This window comes from Thermobia domestica, chromosome 1, assembly GCF_964235325.1.
Source record: "Thermobia domestica chromosome 1, izTheDome1.hap1.1, whole genome shotgun sequence".
In the NCBI taxonomy this organism is placed as follows: domain Eukaryota; kingdom Metazoa; phylum Arthropoda; class Insecta; order Zygentoma; family Lepismatidae; genus Thermobia; species Thermobia domestica.
In genome coordinates this window covers 16,980,353-17,004,094 of record NC_137454.1, presented here as the reverse complement: position 1 = coordinate 17,004,094, position 23,742 = coordinate 16,980,353, and the positions used below count along the sequence as shown (strand labels likewise).

General features: G+C 34.1%; 1 protein-coding gene across 1 annotated transcript; it reads right to left on the bottom strand.

Annotated features, from left to right (window-relative positions):
- Positions 1-14,948: 14,948 nt before the first annotated feature.
- Positions 14,949-16,016, bottom strand: LOC145685624 (uncharacterized). Its single transcript, XM_081758398.1, has one exon. The coding sequence runs from the start codon at positions 16,014-16,016 to the stop codon at positions 14,949-14,951; it is 1,068 nt and encodes a 355-aa protein (XP_081614524.1).
- Positions 16,017-23,742: the final 7,726 nt, after the last annotated feature.

Genomic DNA, 23,742 nt, shown 5'->3' with positions numbered 1-23,742 from the left:
TAACATTTACTGCAATCTACTATGGTTTTTATCATATCACTTGAAAGCGAAAAAGTAAAAATTATCTAAGTAACAACGTTTATTGCGTTCCGGGGTGACCGCAGCGAAGCGGGGCGGGTTAACATAAATGACAGGCGATATAATGTTAACATTTACTGCAATCTTCTATGGTTTTTATCATATCACTTGAAAGCGAAAAAGTAAAAAATATCTAAGTAACAAAGTTTATTGCGTTCCGGGGTGACCGCAGCGAAGCGGGGTGAACGCTGCTAGTATTAATTAAAATTGAAGTATTTATTTTTTTAAACATTAGATCAAAATTATATTACAGCAATTTTAGATTATATGAATACAAAATAGAAATATATGTTTTATTCAACGTTAGCACTCAATTTTATACCTTCCAAAACAAGCGAGACATTACAGTTTATTCGTATTCACAACTAACGTTGTGGATTATGATGCTGTCGTTTGGAAGTGCACCTAGCATCCTTGGATGCTTGTCATGGCTACAATAATGTGGCACAGTTTGAAATTCTTGAAATGGGTAAAGGCAACGGAAGATATTTGGTATATTTAGCAAGAAACATATAATTTTACACAGATATAAGTAGAATTTTCAAAGTTGTATTTCATGTGGTAAAGATAATTGCAAGAATTTCACTGGTTTTGAGGCTGTTTGAAAAATTGTCTTCAGCGTAATTTTTTAGAGGAGACAAAAATAATTTAGGGGCAGTGCGCCCTCTAGCCCCTCCCTGGCTATGGGCCTGATGTGGAACAATACTATAACATGTAAATTGTAAACAATAAAAATGTTTTTAATTTTTTTTTTCAATATGTAATATGATGTGATAAACTGGTTCTCCATATGATGGCGGTACAGATGAAACAAAACACTGAATACTGATTTTTACGCTTGAATCGTGAATTTGTTAAGTTTAACAAAAGCACCATAGAGCGAAAGGAGGCAAATGAATAGAAGGAATACACAAACAAACATAAATTACCTGTAACTCATTATATGCAACTCCATATATTAAGATAATTGTGTAAATTTTGTTAAACAACACTATTTGCTGTAGCACGGATTCGAAATTAGTACTGATGTTTACCTTACTTGTTACAATGTAGCGTTTCAATTTACCTGTCACAAATTCTGTCGCATAGTAGCTTTTTTATTCTTGCGATTTTGCTACTAATAAGAAGTAGTTGAGAAATTAGTTCGACACTCATTATATATTAGTCGTGATAAATATTAGATTGGTACGAATGAAATGCTCTCCCCAAATGCGTCATTTTCAAAAGTTTAGCAAAACCAAAATTACATAGTCTCTGTCTGCGACAACGTACTTTTCCTATCGTTTCGCGACCAATTTAATTCCATGGAAAAGATTCTAGGATCTGTGGTTAAAAGAAGTCCACAACCGCACGTATCTCCTTCCGATCATCAGATATGATATTCCCTCTTAAGAAATAATTGGAATAAGGATTAAGATTAAATTTCTGTGCTTTCGGTATCTATGGTCATGTTAGCCCGTCACTTATGAGGAACGTCCCTCGGCTACCACACTGTCTAAGCAATGGGAAGGAAGAAACGATTTTGGAAGAAAAGAAGCGCGTTGGACCTATACATTAGGTACCATCCCAGCATTTGTCTGATATGAATGAGGAAAATCCAGGGAAACCTCACTCAGGATGGCTACCCTGAAGAAGCTTTTAAACTTTTTCAACTGAGTCTCTCCGCTGGGAATCGAGCCTAGGACCGCTGGCATTAGAGACGAGAACATTAGCGGCTACGCTATGCGAGGCCGCGATGAATGTGGTAGTCAGTAGGAAAAATATCGGGGCAATATGGTAGAAAAGGAAGGGTATCGTACAGTAACTCATGGAGACCATGCATCGTCCTTTGCATCCCGAGCACTGTCTTCAAACATGAGGACATTATGTCTGTTGCCCAGCTGGTTGCTTGCAGACAAGTTTGGGATGTATTAGATGGAAATCAGCACTATATTGATCTGCATTGATGATTTCACCTTGCGTGAGAAAGACATGGTGGATTATTCCCGCTATAGACCACCATATCAGCAGCAAAACCTTCTGACGGTAAACAGTCGGTTTAGGAAACCATCCTGGACGTTGATGATCATTCAACCTTTGTACTGGCTACTTATGTTTGTCATAGGAGATAAAGTTTTCATCTGAAGTGAAATTTGAATGCAGGAAACGTTCCTGGGTATTTCTTACACTTAGCAACTGAACATCCTTATAAGCCAGTGTCAACTTACGAGGCACCGACGATTTCATCTCACTGATTGCATGGAGCAGCCAAACAACAGAGGTATATTATGCCTGGCTCGTGAAATGGAATGAATACTTTCGCGGGGTCCGTTTCCTCGCTGTTTCTTGAAAATTTATCCGAGCATTATTACGGTCGATGCCACGAAGCTCGTTTTGCATTTCTGTGTCACGAAATATGACAAATCTACAGCGACTGAAACATTTATTCGCCATTCCTGATCCAAAAACACAGCTAATGTTTTTTGAGGCTTGCTTCATAGAAAATGTCAATTGGAATTCGTAAAGAAATCACTCGCAGTTGTATGTTCACTCTTGCGTTGTGAGCTTCCATGTGGCTAAGCGGTTAGCTTACATGCTATTGGCGTGGGATACCCGGATTCAAACGCTGGAGAAAGCTCATGTGGTTCGGATTCCACGTTAAACTGTAGTTCAACATCTCATGCAGCCTCCCTGCTGCAAGGACACTAAAATCAAAATCACATTATCGCATCCACTGTTGCGTTCATACAATCTTGATCAAAATCGCAGAATCTCCTGACTGTCTATGTACCCCAACCTCTTTGCTGGACGTGTGCAGGGCTTGTGGCGTTACACACGAGACCATAGATCGTCCTTGTATTGTGTTCCTAAGGTGAATTTCCCACCAGTCGTGATAGCAGACATTTAATTTGCACAAATCTAGTAATTCTCGACCTAATATATTTTTCATTCTCGCAAAGGAATTACACAATATGAGAGAGTGTATTTGGAAATATACGGACATGATAATACATAATACGTAAACAAAATGGAATCAAACTTGTCGCTAAACTTCACCGAACTTACTTTACCGTTAGTACTACGCTACAGTTATTTCCTACCGTAAAACGTTTCGTCAGTGCTGTTAAACTTTAAGAGCAACTTCAAAATGGCGTTAGCGTGAAGTTAGTTCACCAATTACCCACCAAATTTCTTAAATCGTTAGTACTACGTTAGTGCTGATTTCTGCCACAAAATTTTTTGTTGTCGCATCTTTAAGAATTGTCGCAACTTCAAAATAGCGCCAGTGTTCAGTTGGCCCGCCACTTGTCGCCAAATTTCGCTACATTTGCTCCATTATTACTGCTGTTTTCTGCCGGAAAAGTTTCTGCTAAACTTAAGAATTAGAGGAACCAGGGTGCGAATTACCGGGGGGGATGAGGGGATTTTCCCCCTCAATCACATTTTGTTCCCCCCCAAAGAAGCCAGCTGAAGTATCCCCACCGGGGATGATCGCTTTCCCCCTCAAACTATGCTTAGTATAACTCCAAATTTCACTGATTTTTGTTATTTCTTGTAAATTTAATCTTCTAGCTGTATTTCGAAATGATCGATGTAAACTGTTCAGTTTTGGTCATTTCTACTTACCACCTAATTACCCACTATTTTCAACGTTGTTTAGTAGAACTATATTATTATGACTACGGTTGTTACTTGCAACTGTACCTTCGTACCCTTCAGTTCGTCATCGTTTGTGAATTTGAATGTACTAATTGCGTATAACAAAGCCACATATAGATTTATAAATGTTCTTAGCGGTTGGCCAAGAAGAAGTAAACAAATAGCTTCTTCTACCATACTTGGCGAAGTTCGGATATGTCATATTCATCCTCTATATTTGTATCGATTATCATCTTATTTTAATTTTTGTTATAACATGTTATTTCATTTTCCAGTGTACTCTTTGTTAGCACATGGTCTTCATTCCCTAGTAGGTTGTGAGTATGCAACTCAAAAGTTGCATTTAATTTGTGATAATTAGCATAGTAATCACTGCTTTTACAGTTTACGGAAATGAACTTTTGAAACTGTACTCAAAATCTGAGATATAGGTATCCTCTCGTAAGTATATGTTAACGTACACGCTGGGGGATACGCTCGTAGTGAGCAGACATGTTAATGAAGGTGATTTTTAGGTGAATAAGCGAATAATTCAAGATTTTTTTGAGCATTTGTTAATACGGCTGGTTCTCCGTGTCATTGCCCGTGTCTGTATAAGCATTTCAACTGGAGCGGTTTTTTTTTAAAGTTAACCCTTCATTTTTCCATCTTTTCGATGTACAGTTTGCTGTCCACGCAATTAATGTTGTCTGAAAAACTTCAGTGTAATGTTTTACTTTATTTTAATAACGTAGCCCATAGTGAATCAACTCATCTTCAACCTAACAGTAAAGTAATTTTTAAGTGTTGACTTTCTGTGCCCATCACGGAATCGATATTTGGAGAAAAAAAAAGTCGTGATGAGCACAGCTTTAGCGGGAAGTAGAAGCACAAGCTCGAAATTTGAATTGAGAGATTTTAAATATTTGGCCTTCGATTTGACCTTGATGTGAAAAATCGGGACCAGCAACAATCCATTTCTTATTTGATAAGCTAATATCTAGATTTCCTTTAAAAAAAAAAAAGAAAAAAGAAAAAGAAAAGAAAAGAAAAGAAAAAAGATATGTCCGGTTTAACTGATAATTTTAGTGGTTTTCACAAGACTGAAGTAGGTTTCTTTTTGCAACCTGTATGTATTAATGCAAAGTGGAAGCTTTCAATATGAGTGGAAAAATTAACATATGCTTGTGATCATGGCTATCGCTCGAGCCGAATTATTAACTAAATAAACCTTAGAGAGCTACGGGGACAAGAGTGAGTACAACATTAAAACACATTCAGAAAGGTTTAGTGGGGTGTGTGTATGTGAGACAATATATATATGCATAGTTATTGTCGGTAGATTTATTAAATTAATAAATCTCTTATTTATTACAGATGTCACACACACACACACACAATATATATATATATATATATATATATATATATATATATATGGGGGATAAGGCATTTATTGTCTCATTTTGAAATTTGAACCTTCAGACTATGTCCTTTGGTCTAATTTTATCCCCCCCCAATATAGATTATCTAATTCGCACACTGGGAGGAACTATAAACTGACGTCAGCGTTAAGTCGGTTTGACGTCTGTAAAATTCACCAAATTAGATTCATTGTTAATGCTAAATTAATGCTACTTCCAGCCGTAAAATTTTAGTCCTGCTAAACTTCAAAAATTAAAGCAACTTAGAAGTGGTGTCAGTGTCAAGTTGACTCGCCATTTGTGGTCAGATTTCACCAAAATTGGTCTGTTGTTAGTTTTACTTACCATTATTTCTGACATAAAAAATTTCGTTAGTGTTGCTAAACTTTATAAATCAGGGCAACATTACAATGGGTATGCCTAACTTCACGCAACTTGCTACTTGTCGCAAAACTTCACCAAATTTGTTTCGTTGTAAGTTATACGTTATTTCTCTTTTCTTTAGTTTAATTATTTTCGCTGCTGCTGCTAACTTCACGAATTAAAGCAACTTCAAAATTACGTCAGTGTTAAGTTGGCCTATTACTTGCTGTTATGCTTCACCGAATTCTCTCCGTCGCTAGTGCTGTTTTCTGTCGTAAAAATGTTCCGCTAAACTTAAAACATTAGAACAAGTTCAATATGATGTAAATGTGAAGTTGGCCAACTATTTGTTGCCAAAGTTCACAAATTTGGCCTATCGTGAATTTTCCGTCAGTGCTGCTTCTAGCGAAAAAGTTTTCGTTAGTGCTGCTAAACTTCTTGAATTAGAGCAACTTGAATATAGATCTAACCGACTTCACGCAGCACGCTACTTATCGCCAAACTTCCACAAATTTGCTTCATTGTTTTCTGCCGTAAAAATGTTCGCTACTGTTATTAAAGTTCAAGAATTGGAGCAACTTAGAAATAGCGTATACGAGAAATTACAGTATCAGCGCGGTAATTGTCTTCAAAATTTACCAATCTTTGTTGATCGTTAGAGGTATGGTATTTCCGTTTCCCGTCGTAAAATGTTTCATTAGTGCTGCTAAACTTAAAAAAATTATAACAGTTTCAATATTGCGTGAGCGTGAAAGTGGCCTGGAATTTGCAACCAAACTTTACCAAACTTGTTCTGTTTTTACATTAGTGCTACATTAGTGGTGTTCTCAGGCGAATATATATATATATATATATATATATATATATATATATATATATATATATATATATATATATATATATATTGTTGTTAAACTTCATGCATTAGAGGAACTTCAAAATGGGACCAGCAAACTTCAGAAAACTTGAAACTCGTCTGCAAACCACACCAAATTTGTTTCACCGTAAGTGCTATGTTAGTGCTCTTTTATGCCGTGGAATATTTCGTTAGCGGTGCTAAACTTCAAGAATTTGAGCAACTTCAAAATGGTGTCAGCTCGATATTGTCCTGCAACATACCGTCAAACTTTACTAAATTTCCTACATCGCTAATGCTACGTTAGTTTTTATTTATTTATTTTTGCTATTTTGCTGTAAATATTACCGTTAGTGCTGCCAAACTTTAAGAATGAGAGCGATGTAGGCGCAAAGTTGCCTTTATTTTTGGCCAAATTTTACAAAACTTGTTCTCTCGTTGTTGTTTTGTAAGGCAATGCATAGTGCGGTTTAATTACGGAATAAGAGCAACTTCAAAATGGGGTGAGCCGATTCATGCAGTTCGTTACTTATCGACAGATGCACAAATTTTCCGCAAATATTTTCTTTCTACTTAAGTTAGTTTAGTTAGGTAGGTCGAAATAATTTCCAAACTCGTGTTTTCTTTTGTTTATATTTAGTAAAATATAGTAAAAAATAGTGTAAAACACGACCAGATAGAAGTACAAAGTGGGGTGTTTTACCCTAGAAATTGCTTTGTGATGTCACATTTTAATATATTTTCATATTCTGTGAATTCATTGCATCCCTATTTCTTTATTTAAAAAATTAGGAATTCAAACGGAAAGGACTCGTTCTTATCATCTTTTAAGATTTTTCTTCTTTCCCTTCATATGAGATATGGACTCGTTTAATCATCTTTTTAAGTTTTTTTTTTCATGTGAGATATAATAGAATATAACCAGATTTTCCAATTTACGTTTTATTTTATCAAAATATAAATTCTTTTTTGTGTGTTTCTCTTTCATCCTTTCATTAATACCCAACTTATATTGATGTAACCGAAGATCCTATTTGGAATGATACATTCATACTATATGTGTATTCAATTGCATGTTATAAATATTTTCTTTGTGTCTAAATTATTAATAGATGTAATAAACGTTGATCAACTGTAGTTAGATGATAGTTTATTTTAAACTGAGTTACCTATATCAATACATTGTCCTGTATGTATGTGTGTGTGCGTAAATGAATGACAAATTTAGCTTTAAGTGGTAGCCTTTAATCTTGATTCACAACGATAGTATTTACAATATGTGTGTAATACTATACTATATGTGTATTGGTGCATGGCCGAGGTCATGAAAGATAACTAACCTTAAATTATTCTAAATCGGCTCTGAAAGGAAAGTCTAAACAACAGGATGAGCTCGGATAACGACAGTCTCTTCAAGAATTTCAGGAACTCCGACTTGTGAAGAATATGTAAACCACTTTGATTTTTTTCTTCTTGGCTAATTCAACCGTGTGTTCGATCTCCACTATGGAAATTGAGCTACTGAATAAAGATTATTTAACGTTTGGAAATAACAGACAAACTATTAAATTAATCCTTCTCATCATCTGGGCTGTGTCAGGGTAACTCCCACTTGTGCAGTTACCTGGATCCAGTTCGTGGTAGTATGTGGGAGCATGTGCCTCTTTAGGATCAATTCAGAATTGATTCTCAAGTAGTAAAATTCGAGTATGAGTCATCTTTTAAAAACTATTCAAGCTTCTTTACCACATTTCCAGCATTATCCAGTAATTCTTCATTCCTAGCTCCTACTTCTTTTCTTCTCTTCTTCTTTTCTTTCTTTTCTCCTACCTTTCTTCTTATCCTTCACTTTTCCTTTTCTTATTTCTAATAAAACTGAAGAGGGATCGTGACTGGGAGTTGTCGCTATAAACACGGTCATTAAATTCATTGGATATTTCTCTTCGGAAGTCCGTTATAAATAAACCGGTAACAAAACATACATATAAAACGCCAATACTCAAATTCATTTTTATTAATTTATACTTTTCTAGATTATCCGATTGAAAATTAAGTTTAAAATTAGCGATTCCTCTTTCCCAATCACGGCATTCTCTCTTTAAGTATAAATGTGTGTGTTAGTTGTTTATCGCCATCCAACAGAAAACAATGGCAAACTACTGTTAGTTCACCTTTCTCACAGAACACACAGTTAGAAAACCAGCCATCGGACTGAAAAATCATCAACATCATCATTAAGAATTTGTAAATGTATTTTAAATACGTTTGTTTGCTTAGGATGTTTGCTCTAGTGGTAATCCATAGCTACCAAAATATAACAACGATATTATTATTTTCTAAATTGATATTCTAAATTCTATTTCTAAATTGATATTGATATTCTAGATTTCTATTAATGTTTTCTATATTAACTTCTGTGTAAATGGAAAAAAATCCTTACGTGTTCAAATTCAATATCTTATACGGCAAACTAAATTTCTATTATATTTTCGTGTATTTTCTGTGTATAAGGAAAACATCCTGTATATTTTCAAATTCAATATCCTTCACAGTACAGACTACTAAAATATTTATTATTGTTTTGAGTATTTTTTGTAAAATATTCTATTAATATTCTTCCTATTTATCTACATTAAGTAGCTATATTCTGTATGTGAACTAGTGTTTCTCTATTTGTTTGCTTAGTGCATTGATTGATATTTAGTGAGATCATTTTTTTCCTTATTATTGTTTCTTTATTTTCTCTTTCTTTTATTTGTCTCCTTTTAGTGTATGACAAGCATATATTGTAGGGGTTCTGAATCTTTTTCGCTGACGTACCACCATATTCAATATAGAAAATATTACGTACCAGTAGTCAAATTTACTTTGTAAAAGCATGATTTCTTTGTTCCAGGGGCCACATTATACACATATTCACTTATCTTATACCTAAGTAACTAAGTTTTATTTTTTTAATGCAGACATATATTGGAAAAAATATTGAAAAATAAACTATTCTTTGAATTAGTTATGAAATAAACTTACATTTAGGATAACCAATTAGTATAAACAGAAACAGAATTTACTTAATTTATTTCAGGTGAAGGTTTTTCTTGTAACTAAACACAGCTTCTTAATGCCTGGTGTAAATTTTAGTCTTATATCGGGTTCAATATTTAACTTATTCCTGAACTTGCTTTTGATATACACGAGAGAACATCCACATTCACAAAGCTAAATAGAAGCAAAGACCACAAAAATTAAAATAATGTTAAGCGAACACACACGTTTAGGATTATGGTACTTCAGTTTTTAAATAATCTTGCAGACAGAATAACCGTTAAGCAACGAGTGTCAAAAAGATATGATACAGAATTCACTTAATTTCTTCAGTACGAATGTTGTGCTTATTTAGTCAAACATAACTTCTTAATGTCTGGTTTCAACTGACTTAATTTTAATCTTAAATCCGGTTCGACATTAAACTTATTTCTGTACTTGTTTTTAATATACACGAGAGAAGAAAACCCACACTCACATAGGTAAGTATTAGCAAACACCAATAGAAATTTTCACAACTTTGTCTGAAATCATTGGATATTCATTTGTCCTTTCCAACCAGATTTCTGTTAAATCCATCCTTTTGAATGTTTGTTTGAAACTTTCGTCACATGAAATCTCGATTAACTCATCTTTCTCTGAAGAAGTTAGCGTTTCTGGTAAAGTGTCTTGAATAGAAAACGGGTCCCTAATCCAAAATTCTGAAGCAAGATTTTCAGGGAAATATTCTTTGAAGGCTGTGATTAAGCTACCGAGATGATCCTTTATATTAACTGCGAGTTCAGTAGGAAGAACAATTTCATTCTCAGTTAAGAAAGCATCCAACACTGGGAAGGAACTTGTGTTGCCGGTGTTAATTTCTTGAATCATAAAGGGACGTTTTTTTTCTAAGAGCCGCAATTTTATCATGTACCAAAAATAAAAAAAAAGTACGTGCACCCTGCAGACTCTTATTCAGCTGGCTGAGGCGCCAAAATAAATCTGCTAAGCCGAGCAAGTCATAGCTCATCACTAAAATAATTGAAATCTGAGGATGTGTCCAAGAAAAAAGTCTGCACTTCTGAACGAAGTTCAAAGAGGCGATTCAATACATTTCCCCTCGACAGCCACCACCGGAATTCAGTATGAAGTAAAAGTGAATCGTGTTCAGCATCCATTTCATTGCACAAAACGGAAAACAGATTTGCATTCAAAGCTCTGGCTTTAACAAAGTTGACAATTTTTACACTTTCAAGTAAAACTGTTTTCAGAGGCTCAGACATATTTCTTGTGGTTAAGCCGCACGATGGATACTACTACGAATTTTACATCTGGAGCTACTTCTTTGATTTTCGCAATAACACCACTGTGTTTCCCAGTCATTGAATGTGCTCCATCGGAACAAACACCAACACACTTTTTCCAGTCTATGTTATTCATTTTCATGAATTGGCCTAATTTTGAAAACAGTTCATTTGAGGTTGTTCGAGCAGGTAATGGTTCACAAAACAAGAATTCTTCCTTCGCTGTCCCCTCATCTATAACCTTACATATGATGTCATGCTGGTGATGTCAGTAGTTTCATCCAATTGAAGAGCAAATATTTACTAGCCAGAGTTTTGTCAACTAACTGTTCCTTAACATTTAAAGACAAATCTGAAATTCTTCGTGATACAGTGTCATTGGGAAGTGGAATCATTTCAAGTTGTTTTGCTGCTATATCCCCCAACATTATTAACCATATCTGTAGCTGATGGTAATATTAATGATTCTCCGAGCGTGTGAGGTTTGTCTGCTTTAGCTATTCTTAAACTGACCTCATAAGATGCCTCCCTCCTTGCTAGCAAATTAGACAGTTTTTTCTCAAAGCATTCCGCAGGTTTGTGTTTCAAAATCCGTATGCTTTGTTTCAAAGTGTCGTTTGAGAAGAGATGGCTTCGTTGACTGATTTGACAGCGTTTTGCAACAGATTACACATTGAGGAATAGGGGCAGTTTCTTCTCCAATATAGGTGAAAGCGTATGATAAGTAACTGATATTGTATTATAGGGAGCTAGCTTGTTTACCGGGGGCTGAGGTAAAGGGGAAAAGTTTCAACAATTTTTCTGCCTGACTTTTCCAATACTCCCTTACCCTCCTTCTATATGTCAGCGTTGCCAGGGTTAAAAAATTGTCACATGAATGTCATTCTGAAGAGTTAATGTGAGTTGGTTATTTGTTGTGTGCTGTTGTGGTTGCGGTTTTGTTGCTTATTACTCATTTGGCAATGGCTTCACAGCGTAAGAGAGGGCAAACTATACACAGCGAAGCTAGAGAAGTAATAAGCAAGGCCATAGTGCAGTGCGACGATGGAGCGAGGTAGAAAAAACTGAAGCATTTGTTATCACAGCCTAATTTGCGTGTGTCCATGTATACAGAGATCTTCGATAGGGATTGCATAATTGCACAAACTCTTTGAATTAAGTGAGTATTAGCTGAATTGTTTGACAACGCACTGGCAACCCTGCCTAGGACCGTCGAGTGACCGTTTCTTGGTGACGGGGTGGGGCACCTGTCAATCAACTCTGAATTTCTCAGCTTCGCATTAAAGCCAGCTCCCTATAATACTTACACTACGCTAAACAACGCTTTTTGTTGTCTTGCATGGTTTCCTCCAGTGGGTGTTCGGAGCTGGAAGTGCTCTCTTCTGATGAAGAAGGCTTGTCATCTCCACTTGAGCTAATTTCTTCCTTCGATCTTTTTGACGGGTCACAAATTAGCCATTTATCCATGTTCTGGTTTCTATCGTCTGACAACTTCACAAGTAAAATATCGCATCCCAAGACACAGCTACGTTATTTTCTTCACAACACTTCACTGCTAAACACAGGATAAAATGTTTCTGGATGTAGTCTTATTTACACACACTCAAGTACAAAGCTGGCTCTATAAAAGCATATCTTTTTCACAACAGGTCTTGACCTATTGTTTCGGCATGTCTTTTCTGAAAGGTTTGTTAGAATAACAACAGTTGCAGTACAAATAAAGAGAGAAATCTCGCGTTACATAGGTATAAAGTGAAGAAGGCACACTAAAAGAATAACCTTTAAAAACAAAAGAGGAAAACTGATGGGTGTTACTGAAATCTACAAAATAATGCTTGGTGTCATTATTGTCTCTTGGCCGTTTATCTGGAGGGTTTACTGCGAATATTTTGGGTGAATATTGTTACACTAAAGTAGAATATGCGAGACCTATTCTGGTATATCTCTACATCGAGAAAAAGTAAGTAAATGATTTCTATTATGGGATGTGGGCTGGTAGCTTTTTTCTTGAGCGAGTAAAATATTATTGCTTATTTGCACCCCTAATCTAAATTGTATCGGTGCTAAGAATACTTCAATTGATCACTCTGGAGAATTTAATTTCTGTTTGAAGCAATGGAGCAATCATTATACCGCAGTATGATGATTACTCTTCATCACATGTGGACAAGAAGTTGCTACCCAGCTCATTTATTTCCACAAAAGTTATGAATTTGTCATTTCAAAAGGTATAGGAAGAAACAGATAAGGAAACAGGAAACAAATAAAGAAAGTCTTGTGTCTAATTATTTTATGTTACAACTCAAATGATAATACTTCGTTATAATTAGAGTTTAATGTCAAAGATAACTCTTGACTTAACGTGAGATCCAAGTACATGCGCTCCTAGTGAAAATTGAGCTCTGGTATTTTGCGCTCGACAAGCCAATGATACAATAGTAAAGATGTGGCATTTTACATTTATAATTCGTATAATGGAATTTGAAAGAAATGAGTTGATGAAGAGTTATTAAAAGAAATGTTTTTAGTTTCCTGTTTAGGTTAGAAGCACGTAATAATACATGAAAGCAACTTGATGTGCTCCAGGATTTGAACAAAATCACATGATTAACAAACAATTCAGACTACCTCTAATCTACTTCTACTCTACTATTTCTCTACTCTATTCTACAGCTCTATTATTTCTTATGCTATCTCTAATCTGTTTTGTGTAAAGTTATTATTTATTCCATACTAGGTTTTGTTTAAGTCAGATACCACCAAGTTTCTGGCGAATAATTTTAAGTTCTATCTCTTGCAATGTATAAAAGTGTATTTCGCACAAGTTATTTTCTTCTACGTCACAATAACTGTTGTAAAACAGGTTGAATCTAAAGTGTTGTGGGCTGGAATGTTCATTAATAATAATAATAAGGCAATATTAGATTTGCAATAACAAGTGTGTAAAGAATAAAGTGTGGTACAGAAAAGTTAATTATTTTAACTATTGATAGACTATTTATACGTGTTTTAATGTCTCATTTAGACTTACATGAAAGGTTTTCAACTAGATAACAGATTTTGTGCAACCCCCAAGGAACTGCTCAGCGTACGTAAGTGGTTAATACATTGAATATTCACGCAACAGATATGGGTTCGATTCCCGAGAGATCGGACTTTTTAACTTGCTTCAATCTCAATTTCAATCCTTACTCACTATAATAAGCAAGATCTTTTCACATTACTCGTGACGAAAGCAGATTCTGTACTTCAAAGTAGTTCAAGTTTTCTTTACGTAAATATTTTGTATATCCTCGGCATCTCCGTTACCAGAATACTATTTCCAAACTTACTCTTGTGTCCAAATTTAGGCCTTATCCTATTTATTGAATGCAGGTAGATGTAAGAGCTTGGAAGTACGTGTGAAATAATCAGTTATTTAACCCTTAAATGCATGCTTTTTATTTATTTTTTTGAACAAAATTAGTACAGTTTAATATTGTAAATTATAGGAAAACAAATTTAAAATCCTAGGACCAAAATTTAGGTTAATAATTTGTTATTAACTATTTGTAGCTATTTAGCTACATAACGCAATTTACACTTCGAACCGTGTCACAATATTTACTTTGTGGTTAGCATTTTTTCTTAGTTTTAGTAACATCAAATGTTAAAAACTTCTTTTACTCATTCACAGATATTACACATCTATATCTCTACTCTTTACTGTAAAGTTTTATTACTTGCAGACATGACACATTAAAATTCAATACATCAGAATTATGTGCATTCTAGGGATATCTTCTTGGGGAACTTGCACAAACGGAATGTATACAAGCAACGCCAACTTGCATTTACGAAATGAAATAACTATTGTGAGATTTATATGCAAGAACTAGGTGTGTAGCTAATCAGCCACAGAATGCATTGAAGGGTTAATTTGGTTTAAAAAGTGATGTGAAAATACGAAAATAATGGAGGTAGAGTTTAACCGATGTATGAAGAATTATAATTAGGGAAAACAAGAATTATTATTTCATTACTTATTATAATACTTACACTCGCAAATTAATATCCTTAATTATCAAGAATACGTAGCCGAATTTATTTGGTACCTTCTCAGTTTCTAGCAAGTCTACAATCAATGGGACCGAAAAATTTAAAGTAGAAGACAGATGGTGATAGAAAATTGTGGAAAACAAATTAACTATTAGGATACCCAACAATCTATGTTACGATAGAAATGCTACTTCGATCATCTAATTAAAATATTAGTGAAATAGCCAAAAATGCAACACTTATTGCTTATACTTTGACAGCACCGCATAATCTTTCTGCAATAAATAATAGAAAGCTAATGCATAGCCCAGATCCTAACAAACAAAATTCTGATATCAGGTGGCTAAGTGACAATGGAATATCTTCTTTGATTACGTGACTAATTCCATGAGTTTCTCCATATTCATTATCAGCTTGTACCATCCATTTGTTCCTGATACCTGCTTCTAACAACCTGGAAATGATAGTTTTCATTCTGGGCAAGTATGGAGAGTTCTTAGGAAGAGGATAACATACACATACGAGTCCAAGGTAATCATTAGATACATGATACATAGGAATTCCAGAATCTAGTATATAATCCCTGCCGATAATGTCAGCAACTGTTTGTAGATCAATTAGTATTCTATCCTGCCTAAGAGCAAGTTCTTTCATTGACTCCATTCCATTCCCTACAATTCTTGCTCTTGATGAGATCTTCCTAAGAAATGGATCTGATGTTTCTGTAAAAATATCAGCATAATGCTTGAATATCTCAACTGGAAGATCCGAGTTCGCAATCTCCTCTCTACTATTTAGTGCTGGATAGTATTGCGGATCAATCATAAAACTCGTAATCGAGCTTTGATATAGGGAACCTAGGATTAAAAATAGCGTTACAGAAAGTAGAAAGATTGTTCTCTTAAAATATCCAATTGGTTGTCTGTCCACGGATTCTTGAAGAGCGATGGCCAACACGTAGAAAAACGTTTCTCCAACACTTCTTACCTTTCTTTCTGTGACAACATGGTTTTGCAAGAAGTATTCAATACTTAAGATAGAAATAAAGAAGATAGCAAGTAGTATCCACACATGAGTTTTAAAAGGAAGGAACACATGCATCCATTGAGGAATAGGTTTTTCCTGTGGGGTGATGAATGTGAAATGAGAAAACAATGGTAAACTAATAAATACTAAATTTTCATACAGATCCGTTACAATCGGGAAGGGAGAAGAAGGAATATCAGCTTTTGTTCTAAGGGTCGTAAACACTTGTGAAAAGTTGTTTCTGTGATTTACGTTTTCCTGTTCAACTAGAATTGGTGTAAAATTCATACTAATCCTGACAATGTTTAAAATGTCATCTAATAGTGTTATAGTACCATTGTTATTTTTAGTAATTGATAATTCATTTCCAATATCATAGTGTGCAATTGCAAAAGGATATCCCATCACATTCCTACTTCTGTCTTGGAATAAACTTGATGTACTTTCCACATGCCTTTCTATTATTTGAAATTCAGAATAGTTTAGTAGAACTTGCTCTCTTCTCCGTATAAAAGGATTGTATGAATAGAAGATTAGACAAAAGAATGGATTTGTAATTTTCCTATTATTACAATTATCTTGTCTGGCAACAACTTCCACATTTAACACTTTCCTCCTCCAGAAACTACTGAAAATTTCTCTCAATTCCAAGACATCAGATACTTCAATGCTAAATAACACAATCACTTTTGCTCTTGAGTTCCAATAAGGAAGTTTCACTATCGAATGCATGTATTTACTAATTGACTTTGGGTTATTGACAGGAAACACAAAACAGTGACTTTCACTCATTACATGGTTGCGTGACGAATTGTTTAGGAAAATCCTTTTGTCTGAAAATGCAAAGTTGTAGAACGTAAATGGTATTTTACAATTATTAGTTAGTAGTTCAACTTCAATAGGAGATTCGTATGTTTTGCTGGAAGTAATAATGAAACTTATCTGATTATTCGATCCGCAAAACGCTACACAAATAGCTGTAGTTGCTCTCAAAAAATGTGCACTCTCCATAGGTTCTCTTACTGAGATCATGCGTCCTTTGGTTTTATTTTGGGAGGCAAAAGAACCAGTTATATTTACTGATTTTAGTAGAAGGAAAACTAATATGATTAAATTATTATTTGTAATCATATTATTTTTTTAATTTAAGACGATAGACTTTCAAATTATATACAACCAGATTTTTCTAAGACTTTTATGTTAGTGTATGTTTTATATTAGTAATATCAAGTACTAATAATGACCACAATTTTTATCACGCAGAATATCTAATAACAAAATCGAGAATGAACATTTAGTTCAATTTCAAGTATTAACACCTATAAATTACTCACAGCTTTACCTCATATCCATGCCACGATAAAAAATATTCTTTACAAGGAAATTCGCAAATTTGTTCTTGTTTCTCCTCACGCTCTTAATTCTGATATATATTGAAGACGATGTAGTTTTACGAAGAAATAATCTCTTCCTTCTGCTTTATTATGAGAACGAAATATTAGAAAATATGTTTTCCATTCATTGTGTTTTCCTACGAATTTCCACATATATATGAATCGATATAAATGTCTAAATCAACTTCTTTTATTTTTCATTTCTTCTTAAAATGCTTTTAAGAACGTATTCTATAGCAACGAATCGTTGTTGTTTCTTTTTTTTCGCTACTAGATCATAATTACATTTATCCTTTTAACCTCCGTTCAGGACTCAAACGATTTCCTTTCGTGACTTCCAGGTTGAGAAACAATGTCTTAATGCATTATGTAGATTAAACAATGTCTTACAACATGTCACTTCTAATATATGTACCTCAAAGTATTTGGTTAATGGAAAGCTTGCTGCAAAAGAAATCATTAATAACCCTCCATTAGTGTTCATTTGTTTGTTTTACAGTAATACCAAAACGTATAATAAGATACATATTCTTCCGACTTCATAAAGAAGGAATGAAAGACTTTATTTCCCCCCCCCAAAAAAAAAACTATTATTTATGTTACATTTTACTGTTCTCACAACACGTTTTACAACGGAAACCTTCTTTATTAAATACTCTCCAGGAAAATAATATTGCAAGAAGTATTCATGCGGCAATACAATGGATATTGTAAATGTTTCATACTAGACATTTTAAAGCTATTTTAAATTTAAATCTTAACATTTAGTTAAAACAAGATTACTTGGCTCATTTAATACCTTACTAAAACAATATTTTTATCCTCATAAATAGTGCTTTTTTAAGAAAGACTTGCTTAGCAAATATGACTAAACATTTTAGATTAAAGCGAAAAGTTATACTTCTATTGAGAAGAAATTTTTCGTTTGATATCTCTAATAAAATAAAATATATGACTTTCTCTCATTTTCTGAGATACATAAGCTGTTGACTTACAAATTGTACTTAATAATGTGTCTGATGAAGGCAAAGATATTTTGACGAAACTGTAAATAGATATTAGATAATATACGTTTGGGCAGAATTTACCTTTTATTGTCTACAAGAACTACCAAAGTTAGAATGAATGGTATTCTAATAAAAATCTTCAAGTTTGGCATTAGCAGTAATATTTTAAAAGGATTGCATATCTAGTTAGATCAACATGCATTTTAATTCTGTTGGATGATTATTAGATACATTTATAGCAATGAAATTTCCTCAAAGTTGGATTCTATAGATTAATATAGTTAGATCATTCTAACAAATCAAAATATATATTTTATATAAGATGAAGATAGGTGTTTGGAACTAAATAATTTAGAATATATTTTTCCTATGTACTCCCATGCGCAAAAAAAATTGCGCGTATACTGTAACTCACGATTTTCCGTATTTATTCCTTTTTCCTTACGTTTATGGGTAAAATTGAGTTATTAGTATGTGGAGATAATAGAGAGCAATCCATCTAAGGAGATATTTCCAAAAAATATAATAAAATAATAAAAATATAAACAAAAAACAAAATTATGCTCGGTTTTGTGTATACTGGCAACGATCATTTCTAGGGATTTTTCAGTAGTACAGCACGATTGCGGAGGGAATTCAGTAGGGAAGTCGAGGAGATGGATCAAGGAACTGGATACTGAACTAAAATGTTGCATTTATTGGTTAAAACCTAGTGTGTAGATTGCCTGCCAAATATAAATTAGCTTCTGTAACTAAGATGTCGTACAAAAATATAGAATTAAACAGAAAAACTATTATGTTAAGGTTCGAAGCGATACGCACCATGGTTATGAAGATTATTTCTTAAGAAAAAACAACAAACACAACGTAGCCTCTGTGGTTAGGTGGATAGAGTGGCGGACTCGTAGATATTTTATTATTTTGACACCACATCGAATCCTATCCTATCTCATCCCATTTTTTTTAACAAAACATTATTGGAAGTGTATAACTTTGATGTTAATAAGAACCGAAACAGTATAATAAGGAAATAACTTATTGATAGTATCCTTTAATCGACGTATTTATTCAGTATTAGAATACGTGTACTATTGGAAACAGTTATTGTTTTAAGTTTATGGTCTTGTATGTTACCTGCCCGTTCTTGAACAGCAGACAACTCACTTCGGATTTGTGTGTCAAGAACAGGAAAAATAACATACGCGACCTTGACAGTCTTCCCAAGTTTACCCCTTGTTATATCGACATGACGTTACATCGAATGATGCTTGTTGTCGTGAAAAAAAGAAAGAAAGGGAAAAGCTGATATCAAATTATCGTTTGTCTGTGTGTGTGTGTGCTTGTGTTTTTTTTTTTTCTTTCTAGAATATTGACTTTCTCCTCTCTCTCTTTTTTTCATATCCACAATTGCAAGAAATTATGACCGACCTTTGTGGGTTTATTGGGAATAGGACGATTTATTTTGGATTGCTAACAGACGACATTTTTTTAACCATTTGCTTTAAACTTTGGCTTTGTGGCTCTTAACACCCACGAAAGGTCATTATAAACTATATAAGCAGTTCCCGTTTTCACCGGCCGCTGAAAAGATATTGGGGAAGAGAAAAGTGCTTGCCGTAAAGATAATGAATCAAAAAAAAAAAATAAAACAAATAATTTATAAATCTTTATAATACACTGTAAAGTTACGAGCGATTACGGCTAAGAATTTAACGTGAGATTAAAATTACGAGTATTATGTATTATGATTAAACAAATAATATACAATGAGTAAACTACAAGCAAATTATATATTTAACAACCTGAGTGCTTAAAAACAATTACTTTATTTTTAATTTTTATTTTTTAAAAATTATTTACTTTGATTAGATGGCCTTTTTGATTTATATGAATGATTTTTTTTAATTTTATTTATAATTTGCGCTAGCGGCAACGAATGAGAGTAGGGGATAATTTATATAACACTTGCGTTTTATTATGCACTGCACAAGGAGGGTGGGGATTAAGTCAGCCGCAGTTTTTCCTTTTGGGCTTTTTTTTTTACAGAAATTTGGTTTTCTGTAAAAGTCAAAAACTAATTTGAGTGTTATGCTTATATTTACTAAATTCTAACGACGACAAAAACACGATTTCAAAATACAATCATAAGTCTGTCTAAGGAATGTTTTCGTTGAACAAAGCTAAATTATACAGATCTATGTATGCGGAACACGAATATTTCCAAAAGATAGCATGAATATGAACGATAATCATACCATATTTCTACATTATATAGTGGCGTGAAAAACTGATATTAAAATGATATACCAAACAGGCATAAGCTTTTTTTCTAGCACGGCAACACATTAAACTTAACTCATTAAATTTTGGGAATTACAAATTATCACCTTACGTGTCGTTGTATTCCTATTCGTTTTCACGTTCGAGCGACGAAAGAAGAAATTGTAGTAATAGTGAAAAAAATCGAATTCGAGATTTCAATGAATTCAAGTTTCACGCCCCCACATATCGTAAAAGTAATTTTGATGTCTGTCCATCTGTTCGTCTGTCGGTTCGTCACGTTTTTTCATGTATTCAAATAGAGGCCATACTGTTCGACGTATCTGGACCGAATTCTAGACATGAAGTTTTTATAACACTTTAAAAAAACTAACTAACTATATGGCCTATGGAACCCGGAGGTTCAATGCCGCGTTCACAAAAGCTCTCCACTGACTTCTATTCTTAGCTAACTGCATCCAGTTTCTACTTTGTATTCCAATCTCTGCGAGATCCATCTTAATATTGTCCTCCCATCTGCGCCTAGGTCTTCCTGATGGTCGTTTTCCGATTGGTCTTACAGTCAAGACTTTGAAAGCATTTCTACTTTCTTCCATTCTAGCTACATGACCTGCCCACCTAAGCCTCCTAGACTTGACGACCCTAACAATGTTGGGTAGATCATATAAATTGTGTAGTTCCTCGTTATGAAGTTTCCGCCATTCCCCATTCCCGTTCCTCTTGGGTCCGAATATTCGTCTCAGGATCTTGTTCTCAAATACTTTCAGTCTATGTTCTTCCCTCAGAGTAAGTGACCATGTTTCGCAGCCATACAGAACAACAGGCATAATAATCGTTTTGTATATTTTAAGCTTCAAATTCCTCGACAGAATTCGCGACAACAACAGATTTTGAACCGAATAGTAACACGAATTCCCTGCTTTGAGTCGACATTTAATTTCTTCGTGAATATGATTTCCCTCTCTTAATATTGATCCTAGATATTTGAAACTATCCACTTTACCAAAAGTATTATTTAATATTTTAACGCATCCATAATTTGCTGTATTCCGGTCCCGACGCACTTCCATGTATTTAGTTTTCTCTGCATTTACTTCTAAACCAAGTCCCTGCAAGAGTTTAATAAGATCTCTGCATTTCTTTCTATTGTTCTCCTATCATCCCCTATTAAATTTACATCATCAGCATATGCCATAACCTGGTGAATACCGTTCAACTGTAAGCCCTGGTTGCTATCTTTGATTTTCCTTATAGTGTATTCCAGAACGAAGTTAAATAATAATGGCGACAACGCATCTCCTTGTTTGAGGCCATTTTCGACGTGAAAGCTCGTGGACAAAAAATTTCTTACCCGGACTTTACTTTGAGATTCATTTAAACATATCTTAATTAACCTAAATAGCTTTCTCGGTATTCGAAGTTCTGTAAGAACGTTGTATAATGTTTCTCTCCTAACCGAGTCGTACGCCTTTCTAAAATCAATAAATAATTGATGTACCGGGGTATTGTATTCCCACTTTTTTCCGAGTATTTGGCGAATGGTAAATATTTGGTCGATAGTTGATCGATTTCGTCTAAATCCGCTCTGATAATCTCCAATAATTTCATCTGCGTATGGGGTCAGTCTTGCTAACAGAATATTTGAAAGGATTTTATAGGATGTTGATAGAAGAGAAATGCCTCGATAATTATTACAGTTTTGTCGCCTTTCTAGTAAATTGGAACAATGATTGATTCTTTCCACTCTTGTGGCAATTCTTCCTTGTTCCATATAAGGAGAATGAGTTTGTGTATCTTGTTCCACAATTTTTCGCCCCCAGCTAAAATTAACTCAGCCGGAATTTCATCCTCACCCGGAGATTTGTGTTCATAACACTATCGTTTCGAATTCTATATCCTCCGACACCTAAAAATAAGGGTAGTTTACTGAAGGATGAAAATTTAAAATCATTAAATTGTCTCAAAAACGGCTGTAAAGATTTTGTTTGTATTTTTACAAATATAGTATGAATCATTGCTCTGAAAAAAATACGTAAGGTGTAATTTACTGTATGGGATGCATTTTTTTGAACAATTTTCTCAATCACATTTTATAAATAAATGTATCATTAATAACCTGACAATATGACACAACTCGTTCGTCCTGTAAACATTCAGAAGAGGTAGTTTAGCCTCTCTTCGACGATTTTCCCATTAACGCCTGACCCAATTTTGTTCATATTTCATAAATAAATGTTACATAAATAACCTAACGATATGGTATAATTCCATCATCCTAAAAAGCTAGAAGTGGTATATTACTTTTCGGAGCAAGTTTTACCTTACGATTTTGTCGATAATTACTCTGGCAATTTTGTTCGTATTTCATAAATAGCATAACTCGTTTGTCCTGAAAAGATTTACAAGGGATATTTTATTCTTGGGGATGACTTTTTTAACGATTTTCTCAGAAAGTACTCAGACGCTTTTGCTCACAGTTCACATACAATTATCTCCTTAATAATTCTAATGTATGGCATAAGTTATTTCTAACAGAAATATGACGAATGGGTACTTTACTTTTGGACGTAAGTTGCTTCGAACAAAGTTTTCTAAAACACATTATTTTATTCGCATTTCCCAAATAAATGTTTCAGTAATAGCTGCAGCCTAACACGAGTCAGTTTAAGAAATTCGAGCGAGAAAATTCAGTGCGTTTCATCCGTACCCATTCTTAAATATATTTTTAAATGTTACACCCAGTCACAATTTTCCTAAGAAAATCGAAACCTCTTTTTAAATGTGCCTTGCTGTGGCCAAATGGTTCAAGTGCATTGGTTCTGGATTTGATTCCCGGTGAGAGCTAGTGTATTTTTATCCAACGTTAAGGAATAGGTGCAAAGAGAAAAGTGTTTAAACAAGTCTAACCAAGCTAATGAATAATACAAAGAAATAATACAATATTACGAAATTCTAGAAGAAACGTTGTTAATATTAGATATTTGCGTGTAAAAGTCCAACCCATGACTGTCAACTCCAAAGGTAAGAAAGTGAAACATCCAATACCAGGTTAATCAGTGGTCTCTAGTTAAAGCTATCCTACTAGGAAGTGATTGAGATACCAAAAAATATTGTAATCGCTGGGAGACATGTTAGGAGAATACATTGGGTGAGAGAGTTTAATACTGGAACTCATGAATAGTCTCTGCACCTTCGTTGAGTATTGAAGTGCGTAGGTCTATATAGGTTTGCATTGAAATGAGCATTAATACACAACATCTGTTGAACATTACGGGGGCTTGCGGACAGGTTTGCAGTACATTTTACGGGGTTCGATATTGTAACGATCCTAGC

Coding starts and splice junctions, on each gene's coding strand:
- LOC145685624 (XM_081758398.1), bottom strand. CDS start 16,016: ATGAATTTTACACCAATTCTAGTTGAACAGGAAAACGTAAATCACAGA.